This window comes from Daphnia magna, linkage group LG7 (genome assembly GCF_020631705.1).
Source record: "Daphnia magna isolate NIES linkage group LG7, ASM2063170v1.1, whole genome shotgun sequence".
Classification (NCBI taxonomy): Eukaryota; Metazoa; Arthropoda; class Branchiopoda; order Diplostraca; family Daphniidae; genus Daphnia; species Daphnia magna.
Window position 1 is genome coordinate 2,580,573 of NC_059188.1, and position 18,740 is coordinate 2,599,312.

The 18,740-nt window shown below is 41.8% G+C and overlaps 3 protein-coding genes, 1 long non-coding RNA gene and 1 pseudogene across 5 annotated transcripts; 3 read left to right on the forward strand and 2 right to left on the reverse strand.

Moving 5' to 3' along the window:
• Positions 1–1,042: 1,042 nt before the first annotated feature.
• LOC116926187 (annexin B11) lies at positions 1,043–2,987 on the forward strand. Its single transcript, XM_032933003.2, has 8 exons — positions 1,043–1,202; positions 1,262–1,435; positions 1,504–1,708; positions 1,807–1,886; positions 2,093–2,165; positions 2,251–2,427; positions 2,500–2,681; positions 2,785–2,987. Exons 1-8 carry the CDS (start codon positions 1,149–1,151, stop codon positions 2,833–2,835), a joined length of 996 nt encoding a protein of 331 aa, XP_032788894.2. The 5' UTR covers positions 1,043–1,148; the 3' UTR covers positions 2,836–2,987.
• A 1,961-nt stretch (positions 2,988–4,948) lies between these two features.
• Positions 4,949–7,742, forward strand: LOC123474061. Its single transcript, XR_006648685.1, has 2 exons — positions 4,949–5,591; positions 5,886–7,742. It is a non-coding gene; the product is annotated as an uncharacterized LOC123474061 (long non-coding RNA).
• On the reverse strand, positions 7,408–9,018 carry LOC123474060 (dolichyl pyrophosphate Man9GlcNAc2 alpha-1,3-glucosyltransferase-like). 2 transcript variants are annotated; one of them, XR_006648684.1, is made up of 3 exons: positions 8,576–9,018; positions 7,584–8,516; positions 7,408–7,517 (listed from the first exon to the last, which is right to left on the reverse strand). XR_006648684.1 is itself a non-coding variant. In XM_045175883.1 (2 exons), exons 1-2 carry the CDS (start codon positions 8,740–8,742, stop codon positions 7,763–7,765), a joined length of 921 nt encoding a protein of 306 aa, XP_045031818.1. In that variant the 5' UTR covers positions 8,743–9,018; the 3' UTR covers positions 7,408–7,762. The 2 variants fall into 2 exon arrangements, 1 of the variants encoding a protein (XP_045031818.1); XM_045175883.1 differs by having other exon boundaries at positions 7,408–8,516.
• LOC123474166 lies at positions 9,016–10,811 on the forward strand (annotated as a pseudogene).
• A 1,344-nt stretch (positions 10,812–12,155) lies between these two features.
• Positions 12,156–16,317, reverse strand: LOC116922120 (bromodomain-containing protein DDB_G0270170-like). The gene is made up of 2 exons (XM_045176084.1): positions 15,581–16,317; positions 12,156–12,421 (listed from the first exon to the last, which is right to left on the reverse strand). The coding sequence occupies exons 1-2, from the start codon at positions 16,315–16,317 to the stop codon at positions 12,307–12,309; spliced, it is 852 nt and encodes a 283-aa protein (XP_045032019.1). The 3' UTR covers positions 12,156–12,306.
• Positions 16,318–18,740: the final 2,423 nt, after the last annotated feature.

Below are 18,740 nucleotides of genomic sequence, written 5' to 3' on the forward strand. Positions count from 1 at the left end.
AAAATGTAATGGCCCTGTTTATAATGGCCCTCCAGCACAGTGACCTAATAGCATTGATGGACGCATGATTTGCAAAATAACTGACCTTGCCACTTCAGCTTGGTTATATATAACTACGTTCTAGACGAAGATGCGTTTCCTGTAATTGATGATGAGTCATCGCTTTGCCAACATTCAATTCAAGAATACGAATATTAGCTATGATCCTTGCATCATGCCCATTGGTTGAAAATATGCAAAGAAGAACTTTATACTTTCCGTATGAGTTTACTTATTCTTACAGTAAATATTAAGATTATTGAATAGTCTTTTGGACGAGCGTTCACTTATAAGACGCAGCAATCGGTGCTTGAAGGACATATCGGACCAAATCTAGCAACTGGGTCATTCAATGACGTATGGGATGAATGTTCGAGAAAAGAAGTTGGAATGGCCACTTTGCCAAGTTAATGTCCAACAATTATTTCAATATGCATACGTTTCGGAGTATATATGGCGGGTGTTTTGCTCCATCCGTTCGCGTTTTTGTTTCAAGGCTGCTCCACTTTCCTACAAAGAAAAGTATCGAGGCGTCTTTCCGTGATTTAACATGCTGATTGATTGCTAGCATTTTTGGATTTTCAGATTCACGGAATGTGAGCTTATATACGTCCCACCCAGACTTTTCGACAAATGAAAGGAAGCCGCTTTAAAAAAAAAAGGCTTTACAACTTCAAAGTCCGATTAGCGGCAACTTGCTCCTCCATGGTTACAGTACTATCGCCAAACATTTTATTACCTGTTTAAGTTCAGACTGTTAATATGGTCAAGCGGATTAGTCGATTTTTATAACTCTGGATTTTATTCGCCTTCAAATAAAACGAATGCGACACAGCCAAGGCTAGTGGAATGAACGAAATGCTTATAGGGCTACGTCTGAAATCACTATACAGGCGTGCTTTTTACATGTTTTCACCTTAATTTATAATGTCATAAAAGTAATTAATTAAAAGTGATTATGAAACAGTTATTGCACCAGCAAGATTTCGAGTTTTCACGATAGCGGCTCGACATATATTCACGTAAAACTAGTTATTCATGTTTAGAATAGTGTGATACCGACATTTGCGACAAAGGTCCAACGAAGAATTTTCACTGAACGTCCAAAAATGAAAACTTTATTCATTTGCTTGGTTTTGTTTTCTGGAATAGTTTTGGGACAAGTACGTTATGCAGTGATTTAGCTTAACATGTATTTGAATTTTGTTATTTATGTATATAGGATCTACCGACTTTGTTTCCGGCCAATCCATTTGATCCGAATAACGATGCGGCTCGTCTATTCGACGCCATTGACGGTTGGGGAACTGATGAAGACAAAATCATCAGCGTCCTTTGCTATCGAACTGCATCGCAAAGAGACGTCATCACGACAACTTACAACAATCAACATGGAGTAAGAATGAAGTTACTTTATAGCAATGCCGATAACAAATTCACAATGGCATTTGTTGTTTGTCCTAGAATTTGGCCAATGATCTTCAGTCAGACTTGACTGGGAACTTTAAAACTCTTACGATTATGCTTACCCACGGCATGATAAAATTTCTATCGATTGAACTACATGAGACGATGGCCCGACCTGGAACGGATGAAAAATCTTTAACGGAAATCATAATGAGTAGATCTAATCAAGAGTTGTCAGAAATCAGAACCTTTTTCCTCGACTGTAAGTTCAGTTTTTTCGCCTAATCGTAAATAACATTATTGTATTGACTATAGTCATAAAAAATCGTATGTCTAGCCTGATGTTATTTTCGATTCTAGATTATGGGCACTCACTAGTGTCGGAAATAGAGGGCGACACAAGTGGTGCTTACCAACAACTTTTGATTCAAATGGCAGAGGTATATCAACCTTGACTTACTAAATTGAGAATGTCCAACAGCACAATAAGGACCTTTCTATTTTGAAATTTAATTCTGATTTATTTGGACATGAACGGAGTAGAGTAATTCGTTTTTAACAGATGGCCATTTTCTTAGTTTGTTTCAGCTTGGCTTCTAGATAACCTTAAACGGATACATATATATATATTTTCCATTATTGACAGGGACTCAGAGATGAAAGTACTTTTCTGAATATGACAGCAGTGGAGAAAGATGTCGACGATTTGTACGAAGGAGGTATACTAGCCTATCTACTTAATCAAATGCAGCGTGTTGGCGTAAAAGTTAACGAAGTAATGCAAGTATAGGAATTTATGCTCAGGTCCCGCAATTGAAGGAACCAACGAAGATCTTTACATAGACGTGTTTTCTTTGCGCAACTATGTTCACGTGGACGAAGTAGCCGTTCTCTACGAAGAAAAATATGGAACTTCGCTCACTACCGTTGTTACCACCGAATTTGAGGGAAGGGACATGGGAAATGCTCTTGTGTCCATTCGTATGATTTATTATTCCTATTGCATTGGAAGTAAGACGGAAAATGCTTAAACAGAATTACTTTTTTCTCCAGTGCAATATAGTCGCGACAAGGCAAAATACTTTGCTTCCCGGTTCCATGAGTCTATTGCTGGAGTTGGAACAGAAGACCGAGATCTTATGCGCTTAACAATTAGTCGTTGTGAGACCGATCTCGGTAACATTAAAACTGCCTATCAAAACATCTATTCAGTTTCACTTAGTAGTGATGTGTCGGTAAGTTGAACTCGGCTATAGTATAAACATCGTAAACATATAATAAACTATGCAGTTTCCGAAACAAGTAAGGAGAAAATTAAGCTTCTGTTTTCCTCAACAGGATGATACTTCTGGATCCTACCGCTCAGCATTACTTGCATTAATTGATTAAAGAAGATAATTAGGTACGTAAGATAAAGCACACATTCGGCTTTTGAAAACACACAGTAGGTCTATGTAGGCTAATGTGTGTGTACTATCTGTAACCTCTGCATGCATTATAAATTTCTCTTTCTAAAAGTAAACAAAATCCTGCCTATGAAATTTTATTTCAAGTGTTGACTAGCCAAGGCTACTATAGCTATAGCTGCATTTCAAAACTTTACCATACAACGGCTTTATATGTTTTTCTTAACACTAAAAGGGTCTTAGTACAAATTCAAAAGATATTTAGACTAAAATCACGGTTGAGCGCCGTCGGGAACTGCCCAATAGGCCATGCCCGATCTCCTTAATGGCCCGTAGGTCGAGGCGGAAGTTAGTTGCTCAGGTCGGGTCATGGATTCGAACGAAATCAAATGCAACGGGCACTAAGTACGGTCACGGTGTCGGAGGAATGACCGTGTGCTTGGTTTGTGATTTGGAGTAACAAGTGATAGGTGCATGCTGACGTGATCTTATCGCGTCAATAATCCGCCGAAAGCAAGATAGTTCCTATTGTTGTGGACTCACCTATCCCGATCCCTCTTACACCTTTACCCCAGCAAGAAAGCGAGACAAGCAAGTCCAAATGGGATATACTCTTGTATTTTCCACGGACTAACGTCCAACCCTCTACTAGCCCAGTCGTCTGTCAAGTGTCCAAAGAGAGCTCTTCCTTGTCACCAACACACCCACGACCCCTCTGGCAAGTCACACACACACACACACACACAGGGAAACTGGGGGAGAGACTAGGAGGTGGGCGGTGTACCTACCGTACACACACACGTATACACACCTAGGGAGACTCGGTACGATCGTACCGCAACACTATATTTGAAGTACAAACTTTTTAAAAATTAACCTGCCATCAATGTCCAGTTAAGCAGTACCTATGACATAAAATAAAATAAATTAGATACAATTGTTAGGGAGGACATTTTAAAGATACAATTGTTAGGGAGGACATTTTAAAAATACAATCTCATAGAGTAATTAAAAGTTAAGGTCTGCACAAAGAAAGTATTACAACAACTGGTTGCGACAACAAAAAATTCAGCAAATGTATGATTCAGCACACCTTCTTGGATTCTAGTAAATAATGATAAACACATGACAATATCAAAGTAACATCATGTAATCCGCTTAGAAATTGATTTATAACTGGACGTATCAGTTAACCTACTATGTAATTTAGAAAAATAAGGTTTTTTATGTCTAAAAAAAAACTTGAGTTTCCAATGATACCTGCTGCATTTATTCTGCTAGATTTTAAGTAAGTCTGTAAGGAATTATTTGAGAAGTTACAGCAAACATTCTGCGAGCGGACTGGTAGCAATCATTTTAAATTTATCTTTCTATTAGGGGATTAACTACCGATGCAGATCCCAGCGAAACCGACATTTTGAGTTTTTCACGCGTTGCTTTGCAGGTTGCAGCAGACAACGCACAACAGAAACATGTAGGAATACCGAGCCACCTGGTGGCAAAATGGCGCACTTACCAATGATTATTGAAACTTCAAGACTGCTTTTCCATCTATAGGGAGCGGACGGCTCCCTGTAGGAGTGGCTCAGTCTCTCTCTGCTCCTACAAGAAGATAAAGGATAAGGATCCAGCCGAACGAGAGACTTGGTAAGTATGGTAATGGAAAAAAAAGAAAAGTGAAACTCGAGTAGGAAGAAAGTCGGTTTTGGGAGTTGCCACCCCCCGCTAAACAAGTAAATTTGACGTGAGTCCCGGTTGCAGTCCCGATAGTTTCGAAATTATCTACCCACGGGGTAGTAACGTAGAAACGATTAGGACTGTGCGAAGGTTCACGTAAATGGTCAGGTGGGGCATTCTTCTGCTAAGAATTGGGGAAGTAAATCGAAGTTGCCCAGTTTACTTGAGTTTTCACACTCATTTTCTTTGTGTACTTTGCGTCCATCAGCATGTACCATAATTCCATTCAATGAGGAACTAACTTCCGCCTCGGTCTACGGACCAAAAAGGAGCACGGGCATGGCCTAGGTGGCAGTTCCCTACGGCGCTCAACCGTGAACTTTTTGAGATCTAAAAAAAAAAAAAAACAAAAAAAAATCTTTTTGCATTATAGTTCCATCTTGAAGTAATATCATAAGCGTTTTGTTATATTTTGCATTTAGCGTTCGAATACTTTTCTAATCAAAAACTAAACTTTCGGTTCGTTTTGATTAATGATTTGTCACAACTCAAGAAAAGGGGGAAAAACAAAGCACAGTAGGATGTAATCTCATATCAAATGATCATGTAATGCAAATTCGGTGTGCCTGCTCGTCGACTCCCTTGTTTATCGACGCCTGCCAGCGAAAAAAGTGTGAATGGGAGTGTCCTCATGAAGTTTGTGACCACCCCTGTTATGAGTTTTGTAAACGAGCTCCGTGTGACAAACCGTGCAAGAAAATGTTTCGTTGCGGACATACTTGTAATGGTCTTTGCGGTGAAAGTTGCCCGCCCAAATGCCCATCTTGTGCCTACGTTAAAATACCTAACTACAACCCCAAAGCATGGTACAAACCCCATGGTACAAACCCCCCCTAAATGGACTTCGAATTCTTGCCTCATCGGTCCCGTGCTACTCACGTGCCACCTAGTGCCAACCGAAGAGAACCTTCCCGGTCTTACGGCGGGACTGATACACGTTCCATTCACGATCCGTGATTAACAATAGACCATACGATTTTTCTATTGTAGCGTTTTTCATATGTAAGTATCTATCTAGCATAAACAAGATTCTATTCAATAGATAATAAAAAAGAAGTAACGAATAAAGTTCATTTGTTATTATTGTCAATTCAGTTTATTCTGTTTGCGAAATTTAACATGAAACGTAAACTTGTGCCATAAAGAGCCGTAGCGTTTTGCCAGTCTCTTTGGTACAGTATAAAAGACTTGATAAAACGTTTTTCGTTTGGTAACGGTGTTGGTTCGCTATAGCGCCGTTACTATGCGTGATACCGTATGCGTTACTAATGAGTGTTTATCTAATGCTAATTGCAGGTCGACGATGGATGAAAGAGTGACGCAAGTTTGAATAACGATTGGAATAATGACCACACTGGCTGGTTACATGGAAAGCAAAGGCTATAAACTCCAAATGGAGGAAATTAGGTGTCCACATGAATTATAAACGGTGGATTAATAGGACGACCAAACCCATTCTTTTTTCACGTTCTCTGCAGTTAACCATCACAAATATGTTTTAATTCTGTTTTATATAAATCAGGCAGAAATGTAAATAAATTCTTGTCGTGACCCTCGGACTGCTCAAAGTTGTGGTGATGATGCGGCTTTAAGAAGTCGGAATGAGCTGCAGCGAGTTCATCTAAGTTAATGTCCGTTAGGGTAGACTATTAGATTTAGCTGTTTATTTTGTAAACGCATGGGGGGGGGGAATAAGCAGCAATAATTGGGAAGGCGCAATCAAGTAAACTAATCTTAAGGGCCGTTTTCAAAATAAGCCCATAACCCCCAAAACAAAAATTTCAAGATTGAAAAATAGCAAAGAAAAACAATCTTTGTTTTTGGGGGTAACATAGCCTTAACCTCATTCGACCTACCCATCAGCCAGTATTCAATCAACATGGCAAATTTTTACATATTTATATCGTTATGCCTGGCGCCTCTCTCTCTGTATTTCACCTTCAGTCTCTCTCGCTCTCTCCTGTCTTCTTCTCTCTCTCTCTTTAAGCCATCACACCTTCGATTGCTGGGCAAAGCCAGCCACACTTTCCCAGCTAGCCATCTACCCCAGAACGTCTGCACTCGTCTTCGCTGTACTAAACTCAATGCCATCCCTTTTTCTTTTTGCTCTTCTTCCCGCTTCTTCCCTCCTTTTCTCTCCGACGACAATCATTCGTCTGTTTCTCTTGAAGTGGATATAACGTTGCCTTCGAATTAGTTTCCCAGAATCCAATTCATAACAATATAAACTAAAATGATTGCTTGAGTTTTTGTTTTGTTTTACATTTTATTCAAAGTCGGCTTCTACGAGAAAAAGAAAAACATTTTTGCAGTGCGCACAGCGACATCATTTACCCCACAATCTAACAAGGCTGAAAAGATTCCGGTGTGATCAGTTCGATCGAAACTAAAATTGCATTTGTACAATACAAAAGCATTTACTAGATTATAACAGAACAGAACGAATCTGTTCAGGCATGAGTCTTCTTGTCGTTTCTGCCGTTTTCTGTCATCTACAGAAAACAAGGCGAATATGACGTGCACAATACGACATACTGACTGTAGTAACCAACCAGCTAGTCATTTTCACTTCCATACAATCGCCAATGTAACGGGCCGAACGACAGCCATCAAAAGATTTCATATTCATAGAAATATGCTACTCATATGCCACCTGGTGGCAACCGAAGAGTAACTTCTAGGTCTTATGGCGGGATTGGTATACATGTTCCAGTCACGATCCGTGAGTGCAACCGTTTCCGTTTCTATTGTAGCATTTTTTGCGTGTCAAAATTTGTTTAGCATAATTGAGATTCTTAATAATAAGTAACACAGCAAGTGACGAATAAAGTTCATTTTTTATTATTGTCAATCTAGTTCACCGTGTTTGCGAAATTTAGCATTAAAGCTAAACTGACGCCATAATGAGCTGCAGCTTTTTTCGATCATCTATGAGACAGTATAAAAGACTTGATGAAGCAAATTTCGTATGGTAAGTATGATAGGTAAGTATACGCTTAGTCGGGTTGGTGCAGTGGTTCGAGTGATATCAGCTTGCAGCTATCACTTGTGACCCCAAATCACGAACCAAGCACACGGTCATTCCTCCAATAATGTGACCGTACTTAGTGCTCGTTGCATTCGAATCCGTTCGAATCAACGTCCTGACTTTTTCTTTCAGGCACGGGCATGGCCTAGGTGATAGTTCCCGAGGCGATTGAGGTTGGGTTTAATAGTCGTTTGATTTTGATCACAACATTTAGCGTGCACCAAAAATTGGCGACATAGTCTTCAAAGATTCCACGCTGAAAAGGAATAAAGAGTCTGACGATGACTTGCTGTAAAAGCCAATCATGAATTTGAAGAAATGGATACCAAATGATTGCAAAGGTCGCCACTGTGGCAGCGCCAATCTGGACCAAATTCTTTAGTTGGGAGGGAAGTGAGGAACCTTTAGGTTGACAGGAAGCCAGCAAATAGAAGCCAGCAAATAGAAGTATTGCATGATACAACTCCATCTGCTTAAAGTTTAAGGCAGCTGAAAAGGCAATTGCTGCTAACACATTCTTTCCCTGAGAAACAAAAATGATTGCCCACAAGGTCAACCCCAACGAAACACAATTGTACTGAAAATGACCATAATCTATAAGGGTGAGTCCAGAGTGTGAGGACAAAGCAAAGAAAACCCATTTGTACTTATTACTCATCTTCAAGCTTCTAATGTAAAAATAAAGTGCACTGACAAAGAAAATACAATCAGACACAAGGACGGACATCCTCATGAAATATTGGTGGTCAAAGTTTTCAAATCCCTGAGACACATGGAGTTTTACATAGTCTTGGTTGATTTTCTTAGCCACCGATCCAGTTAGGTAGCTTTGATATGCTGTGAGAGGAGGGTAATCCAGTCCCCAGTACAATAAATCATTGTCTGTTGTATTTCTATACCTGATGAGATGGATATCCTATGAATAATATCAGCCAACCTATCTCGACATCAAACCTACCAATCCTGTATGGGTAAGTTAACCGTAATTTCCATCCAATGTCTTTGAGCTTCATAATCTCCAAATTTTGGAGGTTGATTTTTGCCAGAATATGGGAAAACTGAGACACCCAGTTTAATGATGATTGTAGTCAAAGCAATCACTTCTAACTTGTAAGGGACCTCCATAGTGAATCCTTACTACGCTATGACTACTATGACGAAAATCACTAAACATAAATAACAAAACGAAAAAACCAAACAAAAAAACAAAAATAGCTGAGTTAATTTAGTGTCTTCAAGTCGCAGCCTGCAATTATGGGTAAAGTATACATTTCAACTTGTCTCATCCTTTTTTGTGTGTTAATATGACAATGCAATTGTTGAGTTAAAGGATTTGTATGTTGTATATAGAGGTGGATTGATTGTTGAAAGTTTTGATGACTGCAATTATGTAACTGATTTATTAAAACCAATGGTTTGATTGCAGCAGCTTTTTATGGTATTATGCTGCTACTGGCTGTCGTGTCACTGATGGCTGGGTGGACCATGGGTGTGCCGATGGATTCGTCTTCTTCCGAGTACGGTAGTTATTCATACCAGACGACTACTGCTGCGCCGTACTACACCACTGCTGCGCCGTACAACACCACGACGTATGCTGCCCCCAGTTATTACACTACAAAGGCGCCCGAGTACTACCCCACAACATATGCGGCCCCCACTTACTACACCGAGGCTCCCAAGTATTACAGCACCAAGGCTCCTGAATACTACACCACCACGTATGCAGCTCCGACTTACTATACGGAGGAACCAAAATACTACTCCGCACCGAGCTATTACACAGAAGCGCCAGTATATTACACGACAACGTATGCCACTCCAAGCTACTACACCGAGGCTCCCACCTACTATACCACAAAGGCCCCTGAGTATTACACCACAACTTACGCTTCACCAGTTTACTACACCGAGGCCCCAAAATATTACTCTGCTCCAAGCTACACTGACAACCGTGTCGTACTACACAACTACAGAGGCGCCCAACTATTACGTAGCACCAACTTACTACACTGAAGCCGCCCCATCTTACTACTCCGAGCCGACCTACTACACTGAAGCCCCGAAGAACTACGCTGCCCCAAGTTACTACACCACGACTGCTCCTTCGTACTACGTCGAACCTAGCTACTACACCACAACTTATGCTGCTCAATCTTACTATACTGAGGCTGCTGAATACTACACAACTAAAGCCCCGGAGTATTATACGACGAAAGCTGAATACTACACCACCACTTACGCCGCTCCAGCTTATTACACTGAGTCTCCGCAATACTACACAAAAAAGGCATCCGAATACACAACGTATGGTGCCCCAAGCTACTACACCGAGGCCCCCAAGTACTACACCACCACTTACGCTGCTCCAGTTTACTACACTGAGGCTCCCAAATATTCGGCTCCACAATACACTACAACATATGCTGCCCCAAGCTATTATACAGAAGCCCCGAAGTACTACACTACAACATATGCCGCTCCGGTTTACTACACCGAAGCTCCTCAACAACCTATGCTACTCCCGGCTACTACACCGAGGCTCCAGCTTACTACACAACTACCTATGCAACCCCATCCTACTACACTGATGCTCCCAAGTACTATTAATCGTGAAAATTGCGCTGTCCATCAAGCTCGATGATGGAATATTCCGATTTGATTTTATCATTTACAGTCCTCGTTCCAAAATAAGTATTTCCATTTATGCATTCACTAGTCGTTTTCCATACGAATGTTTCCAAATGAATTGTTGAATACAGATACAATGCCGTTAACAAATCCCCTCGTTCTTTTTATTTTGTATCAAATAAAGCTAATGAAAGCGATTTGTTTCCCTACAACATTGTAATTGCTGAACGCATTTATACACTAGAACATTAGTGAGATTTACATCATTGGTATTCATCAGTCTGGTATAATTTATATAGCTATTTAGTTGCGTAGCATAGAACATTGCTTCAATTGATTGCATTTGCCAATTAACATTGAATTGGGCAAGGTTGAAATCCACTTATCTTTACCGTTTTTAATTGCGTAGCAGGATGTAGCGTAAAATTTTTTAGTTTGCATTTCCATCACTAATGTTAATTTCCTAATTTCAATCTGAAATTCCCTTAAAAGGAAATGCTCAAATATTCGGACTAGATGTTAGAAGTTTTGGTTAGCCAGTTTGGATTTTAGTTATTGAAAAAGAAAAAAAAGAAAAAAAGGGTTGCGCTAAGCACTTGATTGACTTGTTATCGAGTAACCTCCAGACCTGCCCGGACGGAGATCATATTGCTGTACTATATGATCCACATCGTGACATCAGCTGAGGGCTCTTACCTCTCTATTCAGTCTTGCATTGCAATGGGGGCCAATCCCATTCCAACGCTTGACCTTTCGAGTTGTAATTGGGAGTCAAGTAAGTCTGTATTCATTTGTTGGAAGACAAACCTCTTTTTTTGTTTCCGACGCCTGTTAAGCATCTTGGTCATGACACAATAAAGTATCGTTTTCCAGCGGAGGAGAATATAAGAAGAATCATGATTGTAGCACACAGTTCCAGCGTTTTCCTTCTCTTGTCCTTACACATAAAAAAAAAAAAAAAGGGGAAAATAATCTGAATAACAAAGGATGTGTTTGGATTCTCTTGTGTGTGTGTGTGTGTGTGTGATGCTAATCACACAAGTTTCCCTTCTATGGAGGTTTCTGCGTAATTTATATTTTCGACATACACCCACACTCGCTGCATCATATAGTGCAATCGAAAAGGATCAGACACGGCGATGATGTGATCGTTAACGTAAACCAACCTAGCGCAGTTGAAACCATGACGATGTGATTAATAAATTCTGAGAAAAAAGCTACCCAAAATAATTCGGGCGGGAAATAACAGAACACACCCTGGCGGGGTACTTTTGGTGTAACAAGTAATTGCTATCTATATGTTGAAATAAAGATTGCTTGCTTTTGGGTACATCTAGTGAAGCTTTAGTTTAGAAAATATCTTGTCGTTTTCAAAAAGTTATCACAGCCTCAAATTTTAAATAAAGCTAAGAAATTTATCTACGCAGACTCAAGTCATAGCTACAACTGGATAAGGAATTAAAAGAGGCAATATTACCTTTCTGATTATGATGCAGACTGATGTATTCCAGAATAGGCCAATGTCAGCAGCTCAATTCATTTTCCTCCTGAATTTTTTTCCACATCGGTTGACCTGTCAAGAAAATTAGGCATCAACATCATCAAATCCATTCGTGCGGCACTGGTTAACTGTGTTTGTTATAAAGCTTTGTATACCTAAAAGGCATTGATGTAATCAGATTAGAAAGATTAGGCTATATCCAGAATCGACAATACACACGATTAACTTACTAGGATACGTTGCGTGGAAAGTGTTCACAAAGAGTTGAGCCCCTTCTTCCCCGACTGTCAACTGTTCGGCTAAACTTTTACATCCCATGCCGTAAACAATTGTAGAATTGTTCGAGCGAGCGAAGCTCGTGAAGAACAATTTAGATTGTTTGGAAAATGAAGGTGAAGACACTGACTGTGTGTGACCTTGTATTTTAGCGTGTATCCAAGCAAACAAAGAAAAGAGGGGAAAGGTGGGATACGGTCCGAAGTGGGCGTATTTCACACCTGAACTCGTCAGAACTTGGTAGCACAAAGGGATTTTGGCCATCTTAACGAGATTTAACATTATTTTTCGGGATTGTTGTTGTTAGCGTGATCCCGGCCCTTCTTGCTATTGCCTCCGTTGTTGTTGTTGTTGTTGAAATAATTGGGCCTGCGGCTAAAATTGCTCCTGTTGCCACTGTAGCCAAAATAAAGAAACATATTAAGGTTTTACAACAAACGAACATACAAAAACAAAACAGACGAAAATGAAGCGGGGCGGGATGGCGGGATGAAAGACAGTCAGTGTCTTCACCTTCATTTTCCAAACAATCTAAATTGTTCTTCACGAGCTTCGCTCGCTCGAACAATTCTACAATTGTATGTAAAATTGTTCGACACTGACTGTGTCTTCGAAGCAAATGACAATCAGGGGGGAATCAACATAACCACAGCAGACATAAGGGACAACTTAGGCTTCTTCGGAGTCGCTAATAGTCCGCAGGATAGAGCTGCCAACTGTTTTATCGCTAGATGGAATGACTCTTTTATAGAATCGTGCGAAAGTGGATTCGCTTGCCCAGTGGCCCTGGTTCAGTATAGACTGAATAGGGACCCCATTACTGACCGCCTTGGAGGCCGCTGCTCCTCTAACTGAATGGGCCGAGTAAACAGTTGTGTCTATTCCGGCTTCTTTGAGCTGATCCTTGATCCAGCGTCCGATTGTAGAACTGGATACCGGCTTGTGTGGTTTCGTCGAGCCAATAAACAACGAATTGTTATTCGACTCGTTACGAAGTGATGCCGTCCTGTCGATATATTGACGTAGGCAGAACACCGGGCAGATTGCGGGGTTTTGGCTCCAGGCTCCGATAGATAGGGAATGCAAGGGGCCTGCATGCTGGGCCTTTCTCGGACGGTCTAGAGAAAAGGCTGCCCCCCGTCCCGAAAAGCTGATGGACTGCAGACGAATTGAGGCGAGATCGGCACATCTCGATAAAGATGTCATCGCTAGGAGAGTAGTTGACTTACGAGCTAGTTCTAAAATAGACAGCTCACCTGGGCCATTTGCTTTAGAGTTAAAATGAGACAGGACAATTGAAGGGTCCCAAGTGGATCCGTATTTAGGCAAAGGAGGTTTTTTATTGTAAATTCCCTTCATAAGTTTAGTGACCAGCGGGTCTTTTCCAACTTCTGTCCCCTCTCCTGTCATAGAAAGAGTAGTGGATAGCATGGAGCGGGCTATGTTTACGGTGCTGTAGCTCCTTCCGGAATCAAAATAATCGGAGAGAAAAGTCAAGACGTCGTTGACACCAGCCAACAGGGGATCGATAGCCCGTTCAAGACACCAGCTACTCCAAGACACCCAAGCGGACTGGTATGTAGCGTGTGTATTGTTCCGAGCGGCTCCGAAAACGAGCTCGATAACTTTTGGCGAAAGGCCGCGCTCTCCAAGACATCTCCGGAGAGCCGCCAGGCGATCAGGCGAATCGCTTCGCTCACGGTCAACGGATGACACTCCCGCAACGGGGATGTCAGCAATGACTTGGACGGAAACAGCAGAACCGGAATGTCCGTCGCCAGTTCCATTAGGGATGGGAACCAGAATTGGCTGGGCCAGTACGGAGCCACGAGGACTATTTCTGCTTGCTCTTGTCGGATCTTGGTGAGACAAAATGGGATCAGGTTGAATGGGGGGAAGCAGAACCCCAACAGGCCCTTCCAGTTGAACGAGAAGGCGTCCGTCTTCCAGGCCCCCGGCTGGGGAAAGCGGCTGACAAAGGCTAGCAATTGCGCGTTCCAGGAGCTGGCGAAAAGGTCCAGCTCCGTTTTCTAAATCAACTGAATGCTCCTGAAGGTCTGGGGAGCTAATTTCCAATCCCCCGTCGAGAGTGGCCGCCTCGACTCTGCGTCGGCCATAACATTCGTTATTCCCGGAATAAAAATGGCGCTTAGTGACAAGCGTCTTTGCTCGCACCAATCAGAGATGCGCAGGGCGATCTCGCATAGTTTTTTGGACTTGCACCCCCCCAGACGATTAACATAGCTGACTGCGGTGGTGTTGTCCAATCTTAGTTCTACCGCAGAGTCCTTCAAAGTCTCTGTGAAGCACTGAAGAGCTTTCAGGGCCGCAAGCAGCTCCAGATAGTTGATGTGAGCCCCACTTTCACTCAAAGTCCATGGTCCACCTGTTCTAACATCCATGCAAACTGCTCCCCAACCAGAGAGCGACGCGTCCGATGATATTGACATGTCCAGGACTGGAAAAGTCAGCGAACGGCCGGCTGAAAAATTGGCCTCTGACATCCACCAGTAGAGGTCAGCTCGGGCCTCTTTGGAGAGTGGGAAAACATCTTCCAGCTGACAACGAGGAGCGTCTTGGTGAGAATTTAAAAGAAGTTGGAGACCTCTGTAATGCGCCTGGGCGAAATCAACTGCCGCGGCCGCCCAATTCAAATTACCAATGATCTTCTCGAGCTCCTTCCGAGAAAGAGAGGACGCTTTCAGCGTGGCCTTGCAAAGTATATAGATGTCTAGCCTCTTTCTTTCTGGTAAGAGCAATTTCATGGATAATGTGTCGATAAAAAGGCCAATATACTCCAGTGCTTGGACAGGATCCTCCATCAATTTTTCGACGCTGATCACGAACCCCAACGATTCAAGCAACGAACGAACTTGGTTGACTGCCAGTCTAGTTGCTAACGGGGAGCTGGCCACGACCAAAATGTCGTCTAGATAAATAACTAGGCGAAGGCCCAACTTGCGTAGGTGGGCTATTACAACCCTCAATAATTTGGTAAAGGCCCAAGGAGCAGAGCTCAGTCCGAAAGGAAGAGACACAAATTCAAAAATATCACTCCCCCATTTGAAACGGAGAAACTTACGATGATGGGCAAAAATGGGAACTGTAAGGTAGGCGTCTTTCAAATCCAGCTTTGCGAGCCAGTCCCCCTCCCGAATAGTGTGTCTGACAATTGAAATTCCCTCCATCTTAAACTTATGAGCGGCCAAAAAAGTGTTGAGGCCTTTTAGATTAATGATCGGGCGGTAACCTCCTGATCTCTTGGGAATCAGGAAGATTCCACTAATAAAGCCATCTTCCTGGCCGGTCCTTACTACCGCTCCCTTCTCTAAAAGAGAGAGTACCTCTTTCTGGCAAAACTCGTGCTGCGTCGCGTCCATAGGTGCGTTCGGTTGAATGAAAGATTGAATGGGATCGGCAACAAATTCCAATCGAAACCCCTCAGACACGGTAGAAAGAACCCATGGATCGAGCGTCAAGCGAGACCACACATGGGCAAAAAGCGAGATACGGCCACCAAAGGAACCAAAAAAGGCGAGAGAGGTTTTCACATACCGATTAAAGCTGTTGTTCCGGTGGCTGCCTCCTGAAGACGCTGAACGTGGAGGATGATCGAAGTTCCGGCCAGAATGACTTGAGCTGCCTTGTCCCGACGTGCGTTGGCCGCCGCCGGCGTTCTCGAGTGCGTTGAGCGTTTTCACCTGTTCTACCAATGCCTGTGTGAATTTGGGGCCAAATAGATGATCTCCGCCGGTAGGAAGAATAGATTTGTCGTCCAGGAGCCCGACGTTCTGAGGGTATATCTGAGAAAGGATGTTCCGACGGCGTGCACTGGTAACGTCGTGGTACAGAACAGCCCATAGCTTAACAGCTGTGCGGATTGCCTTGCTGTCTGCCTTCGTCTTCTTCTTCTTTTGGACCCGGCTCGCTAGGAACATCAAAGGTTTGACGAGGTCCAAAATCTTGTATGTCTGGTTACGATAAATCTTCTCGACCGGGTCTATATTGGCTTTTGACGCCGACGAGGATTTGATTGACCTAAGACGAATGTAAAAGGCTTCGTCCAGCGAGGGATTGACTAGCAAACCTGGACACTTTTTTAGCTTAGGCCTATAAGCTTCCCGAGCCGCCTTAGCTTTCGATTCGCCTAAACCGGACACAACCCAGCCAGCTAAACACGTAGATTTAGCTTTAGAAAGTTCGAATTTCCTAACTTCTCCATCGCTCGAGGAATCAGAGTCCGAACTTGAACTTGAAGAACTAGAGTCGGACGAAGAGCTATCGCACGACATGTTGTTTGCTTGACGAGAGCGAAAAAAGATCTGACGAGTTCAGGTGTGAAATACGCCCACTTCGGACCGTATCCCACCTTTCCCCTCTTTTCTTTGTTTGCTTGGTTACACGCTAAAATACAAGGTCACACACAGTCAGTGTCGAACAATTTTACATACAATCCCGTAGCAGATTTGTTTCGCTTTTTGCCTTTCATCGTCTCTGACTTCTTCTTGCTTTTTCTTTTTCCAAACCGATACAATGCCGCGGAAAACATCGCCATCGGGTTGGCTAGAACAGAACAAAGACCTGCGTCTTCGCATATTCGCTCAAATGCGCCAATATTCGAAGTTCCAACTGAGAATAATCCGCCGAAAGCAAGATAGTTCCTATATTTGAAGTACAAACTTTTTAAAAATTAACATTCCATCAATGCCCACTTAAGCAGACAGCAGACAGCCATCAAAAGATTTCATAGAAATATGCTACTCATATGCCACCTGGTGGCAACCGAAGAGTAACTTCTAGGTCTTATGGCGGGATTGGTATACGTTGGTATACGTAACCGTTTCCGTTTCTATTGTAGCATTTTTTGCGTGTCAAAATTTGTTTAGCATAATTGAGATTCTTAATAATAAGTAACACAGCAAGTGACGAATAAAGTTCATTTTTTATTATTGTCAATCTAGTTCACCGTGTTTGCGAAATTTAGCATTAAAGCTAAACTGACGCCATAATGAGCTGTAGCTTTTTTCGATCATCTATGCGACAGTATAAAAGACTTGATGAAGCAAATTTCGTATGGTAAGTATGATAGGTAAGTATTGAAACTCGTGTAGGAAGAAAGTCGGTTTTGGGAGTTGCCACCCCCCGCTAAACAAGTAAATTTGACGTGAGTCCCGGTTGCAGTCCCGATAGTTTCGAAATTATCTATTACTATTATTAGTAACGTAGAAGCCATTAGGACTGTGCGAAGGTTCACGTAAATGGTCAGGTGGGGCATTCTTCTGCTAAGAATTGGGGAAGCAAATCGAACTTGCCCAGTTTACTTGAGTTTTCATACTCATTTTCTTTGTGTACTTTGCGTCCATCAGCATGTACCATAATTCCATTCAATGAGGAACTAACTTCCGCCTCGGTCTACGGACCAAAAAGGAGCACGGGCATGGCCTAGGGGGTAGTTCCCTACGGCGCTCAACCGTGAACTTTTTGAGATCTAAAAAAAAAACAAAAACAAAAAAAAATCTTTTTGCATTATAGTTCCATCTTGAAGTAATATCATAAGTGTTTTGTTATATTTTGCATTTAGCGTTCGAATACTTTTCTAATCATAAACTAAACTTTCGGTTCGTTTTGATTAATGATTTGTCACAACTCAAGAAAAGGGGGGAAAACAAAGCACAGTAGGATGTAATCTCATATCAAATGATCATGTAATGCAAATTCGGTGTGCCTGCTCGTCGACTCCCTTGTTTATCGATGCCTGCCAGCGAAAAAAGTGTGAATGGGAGTGTCCTCATGAAGTTTGTGACCACCCCTGTTATGAGTTTTGTAAACGAGCTCCGTGTGACAAACCGTGCAAAAAAACGTTTCGTTGCGGACATACTTGTAATGGTCTTTGCGGTGAAAGTTGCCCGCCCAAATGCCCATCTTGTGCCTACGTTAAAATACCTAACTACAACCCCAAAGCAAGGTACGAACCCCCCCCCCACCCCCCCTAAATGGACTTCGAATTCTTGCCTCATCGGTCCCGTGCTACTCACGTGCCACCTAGTGCCAACCGAAGAGAACCTTCCCGGTCTTACGGCGGGACTGATACACGTTCCATTCACGATCCGTGATTAACAATAGACCATACGATTTTTCTATTGTAGCGTTTTTCATATGTAAGTATCTATTGTAAAGAACCAAAACAATTTATTCTTTATTATTTTCATTATTTTTCCTACCCTTTATTCTTACGTAACATTAATTTTCTATACGCCCCTCTTTTCTATGTAATTTCTTCCTTAGACGTTTTACAGACTGATTTACCCTTCAAACGTTTCAACTTAATTTTCTTGTAGTTCGACCTTCATGAAACCCGTATAAAAACTTTTGTTCTATAGAAAATAGCGAGAGTCATTTTTTACAATTCAGTTCCTAAAGAGTTGTTCCCCAATTTTTTGTGCTACTGAAATAAACTTTACTAGAAACGACAATGAAAAAGTAAGTTAAAATATTAATAACTTACATTTGGTGGCAGCGGAGTCGAACTCGGCTTTCGTGTTAAGTTGAATAGCGTGTGTTTTTTTTTTGTTTTATTGTTTGTTTTAAATTTTTATGGTAATAAGTGTTACTTATTACCTTCTCTTTGTTTTTTGGCTTCTAATCTGGTTGAATTTTTTTTTTGATAACTTTTCATAAGTTATAAAAGAACATGCTTTGTTAGGAATTAGTTCGT

Coding starts and splice junctions, on each gene's coding strand:
- LOC116926187 (XM_032933003.2), top strand. CDS start 1,149: ATGAAAACTTTATTCATTTGCTTGGTTTTGTTTTCTGGAATAGTTTTG. Junction 1,203..1,261: donor CTGGAATAGTTTTGGGACAA/GTACGTTATGCA, acceptor TTATGTATATAG/GATCTACCGACTTTGTTTCC. Junction 2,166..2,250: donor CGACGATTTGTACGAAGGAG/GTATACTAGCCT, acceptor ATTTATGCTCAG/GTCCCGCAATTGAAGGAACC.
- LOC116922120 (XM_045176084.1), bottom strand. CDS start 16,317: ATGTCGTGCGATAGCTCTTCGTCCGACTCTAGTTCTTCAAGTTCAAGT. Junction 12,422..15,580: donor CGGAACAACAGCTTTAATCG/GTATGTGAAAAC, acceptor TTTTGGCTACAG/TGGCAACAGGAGCAATTTTA.
- LOC123474060 (XM_045175883.1), bottom strand. CDS start 8,742: ATGGAGGTCCCTTACAAGTTAGAAGTGATTGCTTTGACTACAATCATC. Junction 8,517..8,575: donor AACTTACCCATACAGGATTG/GTAGGTTTGATG, acceptor CCATCTCATCAG/GTATAGAAATACAACAGACA.